Here is a 10138-nt window from a genome sequence, read left to right on the forward strand (position 1 = left end):
GTACCGCAGTGGCCCACGGTAGTACTGGCCAGGGAAGCGGTAGTACCGCGCTATGTGGTAGTACTGCTCCTCAGGAGCGGTAGTACCGTGGCCTCTAGCCCACTGACATGCGCGAAAGTAGGCTCGAAAGTAATTTTTACATCCGCTCCCAGCGTGCGGTAGTACCGTGCCAGATTTTTGCACCGACCGAAACTCAACAGAAGTAGCCATGGATGTAATTTTATTAGTCCGTGCCTTTCCAACCTAGTCGAACCCTGCCTTGCGGTAGTACCTCAAGGACGTGCGGTAGTACCGCTCGTTGCTTTAACGCAACAGGGCCTTGTCTGGCTCCTGCCGCGCGAGCGGTAGTACTGCAGTACCTAGCGGTAGTACCGTAAGTATGTGCGGTAGTACCGCATGTCGTGGGCTGAGTAAGTGGGTAACGGTTGGATCTTTCCTCACACTATATAAGGGGGGTCTTCTTCTCCAAGTTGACTATCTCTTCCCTCCCCAAGCTCCATTGTTGCTCAAAGCTCCATTTTCGCCCGATCTCTCTCCCTAGCCAATCAAACTTGTTGATTCTCTAGGGATTAGTTGAGAAGGCCCCGATCTACACTTCCACCAAGAGAAATTTGATTCCCCCCACTAATCCCTTGCGGATCTTGTTACTCTTAGGTGTTTGAGCACCCTAGATGGTTGAGGTCACCGCGGAGCCATATTCCATTGTGGTGAAGCTTTGTGGTGTCGTTGGGAGCCTCCAATTAAGTTGTGGAGATTGCCCCAACCTTGTTTGTAAAGGTTCGGTCGCTGCCTCCAAGGGCACCAATAGTGGAATCATGGCATCTCGCATTGTGTGAGGGCGTGAGGAAAATACGTTGGCCCCAGTGGCTTCTTGGGAAGCATTGTGCCTGCACATCGCTCCAAAGGAGACGTACTTCCTCTCAAAAGGAAGGAACTTCGGTAACACATCCTTGTCTCCACCGGCTCCACTCTTGGTTATCTCTCACCTTTACTTGTGCAAGCTTATATTGTGTTGTATCCCTTGCTTGCTTGTGTGCTTGTTGTTGTTGCATCATATAGGTTGCTCACCTAGTTGCATATTTAGACAACTTACTTTGATGCAAAATTTAATTTGGTAAAGAAAAGCTAAAAATTGTTAGTTGCCTATTCACCCCCCCCCCTCTAGTCAACTATATCGATCCTTTCAGAATGGTCCATTGTCTCTTGCAAATGATATTTGCCGAGATCACCCACATTGTTGTCATGGAGATCAACTTCATTGTCATCGTCCGCATACTCATCATTCCCCTCTTGTAAAGCTTCATTTTGGTTGTTTGGAAACGGGCTCAATGTTGGCCTCACTTCTTGGGTCATAAGAGGTTCAACAATTTCATCTCGGTTCAAGGGTGGGAGGCTACTAGCAACCAAAGGGGAGGGGTTCCGGTTCAAGTCCAAATGCAAACTTGAATCAACCTTCTTCGTTGCAAATAACTCAAGAGCCTTGTCTAGTGATTCGGCCACCATCTCCTTGTATGCAACCCAGTGTTGCTCCGAGTTGACACACATTGTCTTCCAACGGATGTGCATTCCAAAACCAACATTATGCCTTCCCTCCAACTCAACGATATCACTAGGGTCCATCCAATTCAAATATTTCCTCACTTGTTGCAAGAGCTCCCATAGCTAGGACTATTATCAAACACCATGTTAAGCTCATCCGGGTCCGGTTCAATATTGCCTTTCAAGAAGGCATCTTTGTCCCCATGATGAACAAACACACATGTTCTTCCCATCCCTATAAGCATTAAAACAACACAACGTAACATTTCTTCCATGAGTACTAATCGAAAGATTAACACGGAATACAAACCCTAACATATATATGAAACAACAACTATCGGTGTCAAAACCGGCAGATCTCGGGTAGGGGGTCCCAAGCTGTGTGTCTTAGGATCGATGGTAACATGAACACGAGATTTTACCCAGCTTCGAGCTCTCTTGATGAGATAATACCCTACATGCTGCTTGATTGACTATAATGAGTATAGGGGTTACAAGAGTTGATCTACCTCGAGATCATATATTATGGTCTAAACCCTAGAGGTATGATGAGTAATGTCATAATGATCTATCGACTAGCCTGGCCTCGGTTTATATAATGCACCAGAGGCCTAGGATAACAAGAGTCCTAGCCGAATACGCCGGCGGGAAGGAGTCCTTGTCTTGATCACCAAGTCTTGTGGAATCTTCCTTGTATGCGGCAACTGTCCGAACTGGCCCATGAGTATACGGCCATGGGGGTCCTCGGCCCAATCTAACTGTTCGGGAGACGACGTGGTGAGTACCCCCTAGTCCAGGACACCATCAACAACCCTAACCCTAACCCTAGCACCAACATAAGAACACCCATAAAAATAACCCTAACATACTAACAAGCCTAATCATAGGAAATTGGCAAACAAACATCTCACATCTCCATGCAAATCTCTAGATCCATACAAAACTAGGATTTCCCCAAACTAGCAACAAATGAGCAATTTGTTAACATTACTTGGATCAAAACAAAGGGATCAGAGAAGATTACCTTGAGGGAGGGTTTGAGTTCGAAATCCACGGACAAAATCTTCAAATTCGGAAGATTTAGGGAAGGATTTGAGAGGGGGGAGAGGGGGCAGATCTCGGGTGGGATGGGTTTGGGGGTTGGGTGTGTGGGGGGGAGTGGGGGAGGGGGGGCAGCCAACTAGTAACATGTGTGGCGCCTAGCTCGGAGGCGCTGCTGCTGGGTGCGGGCCCATGGGCTGCCACGGTGGACAGAGGTGCAACGCCCCTGAGCTAGGCGCTGCACCGTAGGGTGTGGCGCCTGCGTGTGGGCGCCACTCAAAAAGGTCAGGCACATGAAATAGTTTTAGGGGCAGTTCATTTTGTGAATTGATTGCATCCACAAGTCAAAATTGTCAATTTTGCCCCCACAGCGGGAGTAACATAGGTAATAACATCACACTTATCTAGGCAAAATAGATAATGTGGCATGTAATTAATGAATAAAGAGAGGCATATGATAACATAGCTAGTTACTGTAACATCACACATATCAAGAAAAGATGAGTCTACAATCTAATAAATGAAGTGATGCATGACACAACACATATGTTTACTCTCCACTATAGAGGTAGTAATATAAACTAGTAACGTAATGCATGTTACTACTCCAAGTTACTACCTCCATCCGGGTTTATTGGTCCTCTTCGTATTTTGTGTCAAAGTTTGATTGTAGATTTGACTAACAAATTATAAGTTGTATGTCACAAAACTTATATTGTTAGATTTGTATTTGAAAGAGCTTTTCAATGATACTATTTTTGGGTATATAACTTATTTTTTAATAGTTAAATTAAAGGTCAAAGTTTGATCCAAACTACAAGAACTAATAGAGGTAGTACTCCCTACTGTGACTAGCCTGAAGCAAGGCTAGCAGTTTTCTGAAGTCAGAGCTATGGTCTAGCTGTGCCCAGAGGATTTCCAGTGCTCAATCTCCTAGTACAATGACTATAAAATGGCATCGAGATTGCTTTCAGTTCACACTTCATTAAGATCGGGGAACCTGGGGCGGCTCCACCTGGGAAACCCTTAAATACTGTGATTCCTGGAAGAAGAACGAAGACTTGCCACAAAGGAAGTAGTAAACAAAGTAAGCGCAGTTGTCTATGCGATGCGAGCACCGCACCAGCCCCCTACCCCAGTCCTCCTCCATATGAAAGGGTTGTGACTTAGTAGTTCATACAGTGATGCAACCATAGACCTACCAATGCCCAAGGAAAGCATTCCCCCTCCAGATCTCCATGGCATAAACCCCATCAGAAACTCGAGCAAAAAATTTCCTGGTGGAAGAAAACTTGCGCTGATACTAAGCGCAGTCGTATTCGTCCTTGTTTCCTCGACATATTATCCTGAGCATGTTTTCTATGGCGCTAGAGAGCCAGCTCATAATTCTCAGCAGACGTACGCTTCTTGCTCTCTAGCATATACTCCCTCACCTCGAATTACTTGTCGCAAAAATCCCTCCGCCCCAAATTACTTGTTGCAAAAATGGATGCATTCAGTCCTCTAACAAGTATTTCGGGACGGATCGAGTATTTATTTACTCGTTATGTTTCATGTAATACCGTCAGTTACATTTATGTGCCAGATTTCTCTAGCACTTGTTGGTTATTTTCCATTTTCAGTTTGGAATATGAATGAAGTGAATCATAAGATACCAGCTCAATGTTCTATATCAAGCTCAAATAGTACAGTTGGGAAGATTGTGACATGATTACCAAGCCTGTTCGGTGCTATATATACAAATATCAGTTATCAGTTGCAGCGTACTTCATGGGATATGTTTTCTCTCAGTTCTTGCAATGCCCTCCACGTCAGATTAGTTTATACATATAAAACAAAATGCAAGATAAACAGAGTACAGATACAAATAAACAACAGAAAGGAGACCTTTTGCCTCCGAAAAATCAACCCTTCAAAGAGCCACAGTACTATTACAAATGTCATACAAGTAGAGGATACATGTAGGGTCCAAACGGTATGAAGCACAGCAAGTTTTTCTCTCCAACAAATTCATAGCGATTTCGCTGTTTTTCAGGTCACGAAGACAATGAAATAGACTGCAATCTGTTCAATGGCACATGGGTCAGGGATTTGGGAGGCCCAATCTACACCAACATGACATGCCCGACGATACCAGATTCAAAGAACTGCGCAAAGTATGGAAAGCCAATGGATTATGTAAACTGGAGGTGGAAGCCACATGGCTGTGATATGGCAAGGTTTCAACCTCAGCTATTCTTAAAAATTGTCCAAGGGAAGACATTGGCTTTCGCCGGGGATTCAATTGGACGGAACCAGATGGAGTCACTCCTCTGTTTATTGTCACAGGTGAGTAAGCAGTGTTTGGTTCCGATACATGTTATGAACAATAGCAATGCCCATATCACTTATCACCACTGATCCTGACATTAACATGTGTATTGTTTAGTTTCACTTTTAAAGTTCTGAACACATATATAGATCCGGTAGGCACGCATTCTTAGAGGACACAGAGGGACAGGAAGTCCAAGAAATGTTCCCGGTTACAGTTGCCAAGAAAGAAAACAAAAGGCTATTGGTTGAGATAATAAAGATCTTAACTGGGCATCATAGCTCTACCGGAGCCTTCACCATGTCAACGGGGTAACCTAAATATTCACATAGCTTTATGTACCTTCATTGATTTGCCCTGAATGTTTAGAACCTACAGTGAGCCATAGTGGCTCAAAGTGCTAATTTATTTACAAGCTAAGCTGAAACCGTGTAACATTCAGTACGTTGGACCTCCATACTTTCATGGGTTTTATGCAACAATTACTGAGTCATCAACCACTTAGACTACCCTAATAGTTAACAGTACAGAAATGTACCATAGATACTACTTACAATATATTGTAGCACTTCTACTTCATTTACTTTATATCGAGAAACACTTCCTTATTAGAGTGAGTAATCTGACTCTGTACAAACTAATGCAGGTAGAAGCTCCAACAAAAGTTCACAGCGACACTAAAGATAAATTTATCACATGGAACTTCAGATCTTATAACTTCACTCTCATGGCACTGTGGACAAAATTTCTAGTAGAAGATTCTCAAAGAGAGATCAACGGGACATTAGTTGAATCGCATGATATGCACTTACATAAACTTGATGCAAGATTAGCTGCAAAATTGCATGAGATCAATATCTTAGTTGTATTTAGTTCACGTTGGTTCTTCAGAAAAAATTATCTGTACGAAGATGGGAAACTAATCGGTTGCATATACTGCTCAGAGGATAACATCACAAATTTCAGCGTCATTTCAGCTATTCAGAGGGTGTTTAGGACGGCTATCAGTAACTTGAATAGCCGCCGAGAATCCAGATTGCAGTTAACAGTGGTGAGGACAGCAACATCGGCACATTTTGAAAATGGCCAATGGAATACTGGAGGAACATGCAACAGAACTGAACCACTAGGAGAAAGAACAGCAATGACCAGTACAATTGAAAGGGAAATAAGAGATGTCCAGGTTGAGGAAGCCAACAGAGCACAAAAGGAGAAAAAACAAAAGGGCGGGATGAATATAGAGATCCTAGATATAACCAAGCTTATGTCTATGAGACCTGATGCACACCCAGGGATCCACTGGAATAATGAGTGGATGAGGGGTTACAGTGACTGTTCGCATTGGTGCCTGCCAGGACCAATTGATATGTGGAATGAGCTATTACTTGCTGTGCTTTCCAAATATAAGAAAAACGTGGAAGACCAATGATGCAGGAACTTCTGCTAATCCATAAGATCCCAGAGAGTCCCTCTTTTCCTTTTTTTTACTATGCCAAAGTCAAACCTCATTTCTCCGTTTTCTGCAACAGTTTTACTACCTCCGTTTCGGTGAATAAGTCATTCACGTAGTTCTAGGTTGACGATTTAACCATCTAAATATGTATTATATGTGACAAAAAATACATATTTTGAAACTACATCCTTGTAGAAATCTAGTGATATACTTTTCATGACATATAACACATATTTAATTCCTCAAATCGATGACCTAGAACTACGCGAATGACTTATTCACCTAGACGGAGGTAGTAAATTCAGAAAGATGATAGATGTGTACTGTGATGACCTGTACACATGATCACAGTCATGTATGTGGAAAGTTTACGAAGGATAGAACCAGAAAGTCTACTTACTCCAACATTAATTAATTTCTTCATCAATTTTTCAAACCACCAGAGTTACGATGTTCAAACATCAATTCTGATCAGTGAGCACATTAGCTATACAATAGGTCAAGATATGTTACAAGTACTTAAATTCATCTCCATAAAAACTATTTTTCATAGCCAGTTGACAAGGAGAATACAGTAGTAAATATGCACGTGTCAATTAGGGCTAACTAGAAGCATAAGATTTATACACAAGATTCAACTCATGTTTACCTGATGGTGCTATGGCATGTTCAGCTCCTCAAAATTCTAAGCTTGTACATCACGACCAACAGAAATTTCTGGTAATTCCTTGCGCATCAAGTGCTTGCGTTTCTGGAGGCTCAGCCAAACAAGGATACTGTCAGTCTGAACAATGTCGTATCCTGCTTTTATGTACATGTTGAATGGCACTTCATCAATTATTCTACAATGAAGATATACACGCGTTTTGGCATCCATCTTGACAACCAGATCCTCACATGCCTTAAGAAGTTGTTTTCCAATGCCTCTCCTGGTGAGCAAAACAAGATATAGTTTTAGAACAACAATAGAATCCAATATCGCGAACGTAATATACTACTCCATATGGCATTAAACCAATCAATTTTACAATCAACTCATCTATATCTTTAAACAACAAGTGAGATTCAAGGTACCACATTCATTTGGAGGCATATAATTCCAACATTAATCTACAAATCTCAAAATATTTGAGAGAAAGATTAAAAAAATCTACTCCGCTTATTTTGGTGGGGCTAGATGTATAGATTAGATTTAGAGAAAATAAAAGATCTAAACCCTTTTTTTAGAGGGACCAGATTATAGTTGAGCTATTATTTGGTAAAAGGAAAATATATACACCGCTTATTTTGGTGGGACTAGATAATAACGATGTAGGCTTTTAGAAAATATTATAAGAATCCCATACAGGAATAACAAATCTAGCTATGAAATTGCGCAGGCCACTCCAATAGTTATATAAGCAAAACCGCTTTTAAATGATTTCTCGCCTAATTGCTCTACTTTGGTGAATTACAATAAATTTGTATGATGTTTCAAAGCAAAACTAACTAACATTATTGATTAAACAAAGATAGTATAAGAGCACCAAGCAATTTGAAAAGAACGAAAACACGCAATGGGCTCCTTGATAAAAACAAAATTTTCATCAAGATAGGTGGTATCTTCAAACCCACCCTTCGTGCCTATGTCTGTGTTTCTCCAATCCTCCAGTAAAAAGGTTGCAGAAGACCAAGACAGCACAAGCACTTGAAGGTTCCAAAGAGCCGCATTAGCTGCCCACACCAACAGGTGAGAACCAAAATTCATTGAAAACATAGTGGCCAGGAACATGCCCTTTGTTGGGAAGGACAGGATGCCAAACCACTGCTTCGTGCCAGATTGCCCAGGAAGAGAAGACGAAGAGCACAGAAAGACAAAACCGGAGCATCACTAACTAAAAGAACTCATAACAAACATCGCCATCACCACTGCCAAGTCAGGCCATAACGCTGGATGACAAACTGCCGAATCAGGAATCGATCCATGGGAGCAGAATAGAAAAATCACTGGCTCTCCGACATTAAGGTGTGTAGCTACTAGCTACACGCCTACACCAGGACAAGGATAGAGTCAGGACAATTTTATTCCATACAGCATCACATCCACAAACAAGACGCCCCTGCTAAGAACACACAAACCTAACATACGAGGAACCTAATCTGCACCCAAGCATTCATCCAGGGTTCCCTTCACTTGCAGGCACCTAACGGATGGCCGGCCGGAGACGAGGGGAATCGGCGAAATTAGCCAGAGAATGGTGGTCTCTTCTTGCTCCCAGAAGCTAGAATTTCAATTCATTCCAATCAGGATAGCTGATTAAAGGTGTAGAGGACTATGTTATAGTTAAATTGTATCGTTGGTCATGTTGAATATAAAAAGAGGACTGTAATTCCAATCTGAAGGATACTCAAATGCTCCATAGTCCACACTTCTAAGGAATCATCTTTCACAATTAACTCTATCCAACATCTTAATTCCAACCTAAAGGATGCACTCATGCACATGTGACAATTGGCAAACAAAAAAAATGGTTTATTCAAGTCCTCCATAGGTCATGCTTCCAGGGAATCCCCTTTCACAATCAACTCTATACCCAACATGTATGTACAGATTTATCCTATTTTACAAAAATAAAGAGGTGGGCAAAATGGTGGTTGGAAAGAGAGCATTATCCGTTACCTCCTCAACGAGGTCTTCACGGTCATGTTGCAGATGTAAGGGAACTCGAGCGGCGGCGTGGGCGTGGGCGGTGCCCCGGGGGCGCCCACCGCGTCCAGCGACACCTCGGCGGTGCACGCCATCTCGCCCTCATCCCCATCGCCCTCGCCCTCATCCTCTTCTTCCGCGGCGGCGGGCTTGTAGAAACCCACTAGGACGGCAGCGTGGGGCGCGAGGCCACGGCGCTCGTAGAGGTAGCGGCGGATGACGAAGGCGAGGAGCTGAGCGTAGCGCTGCGCGGGGGCCCACCTGACGTCCTCGGAGAAGGAGGAGGCGAGGAGGCGGACGAGCACGTCGGCCTCGGCGTCGTCGGCCGGGGTGAGGGCCCGCACGGTGAGGATGCCGTGGGGGAAGGAGTGCTCGTAGCGGAAGGCGGCGAGCGCGTCGAGCTGCGAGAGCGCGCTCGGCGAGAGGAAAACGCCGCCGCCGCCGCCGGCCGGCGAGGGGGAGGGGGAGGACGAGGCGGCGAGAGGGGTGAAGCGGAGGTGGCGAGGCGAGTGGGTGTGGGAGAAGAGGAGGTGGGGGTGCCTGGAGACGGCGGGGGAGAGGGAGAGGAGGGCGGGCGCGGCCATGGGAGGGAGACGGTGGTTTAGCGGGCAGCGTCGAGAGGAGCGGAAGGGGAGAGGGAATTTGAGTGATTTTTCTGGTACGTTTTGAACGGCTTTACGTGGATGAACGTCAACTGTGCCGTACTCCCAGCTAGGCTCGCTGGCTAGCCCGTAGCCGCCTCTCCAGAGTGCATATCCATGCTCCCAACATTTCGAAAAACAAATTAACATTCACAAGAGATGTCTATATTAGAGCAACTTCAATGGGGCGACCCATTTTGTTCGCCTGCGTCCGTTTGGTTCAACGCGGACAAAAATGGAGGCCCAGTGCGCCGACCCAAACCTGCTTCGCGTCCGCGCCGACGCATTTGCGGCCAAAATGCATCGGCGCGGAAGCGAAGCGAACGCCACGAGCGCCTTCTCGGTGCCCGTCGCGTCCCCACCTAGCAATCGTCCAACCACCCAACGGACAGTTTGGCCAGCTTAATTTATGACGACCACCCACCTCGGGCCCACGCGTTAGTGACGACGGTCGTCCTTTTTTAAGC

General features: G+C 44.5%; 1 protein-coding gene across 1 annotated transcript; it reads right to left on the reverse strand.

Moving 5' to 3' along the window:
- Positions 1-6841: 6841 nt before the first annotated feature.
- Positions 6842-9666, reverse strand: LOC119364540. Its single transcript, XM_037630021.1, has 2 exons — positions 9004-9666; positions 6842-7273 (listed from the first exon to the last, which is right to left on the reverse strand). The coding sequence occupies exons 1-2, from the start codon at positions 9612-9614 to the stop codon at positions 7030-7032; spliced, it is 855 nt and encodes a 284-aa protein (XP_037485918.1). The 5' UTR covers positions 9615-9666; the 3' UTR covers positions 6842-7029.
- Positions 9667-10138: the final 472 nt, after the last annotated feature.

This window comes from Triticum dicoccoides, chromosome 2B (assembly GCF_002162155.2).
Source record: "Triticum dicoccoides isolate Atlit2015 ecotype Zavitan chromosome 2B, WEW_v2.0, whole genome shotgun sequence".
NCBI lineage: Eukaryota > Viridiplantae > Streptophyta > Magnoliopsida > Poales > Poaceae > Triticum > Triticum dicoccoides.

Excerpts from the sequence above, each read along its gene's own strand:
- LOC119364540 (XM_037630021.1), bottom strand. The coding sequence starts at position 9,614 with ATGGCCGCGCCCGCCCTCCTCTCCCTCTCCCCCGCCGTCTCCAGGCAC. Across the intron at positions 7,274-9,003 it reads GTGAAGACCTCGTTGAGGAG|GAGAGGCATTGGAAAACAAC; the intron begins GTAACGGATAAT and ends TTTGCTCACCAG.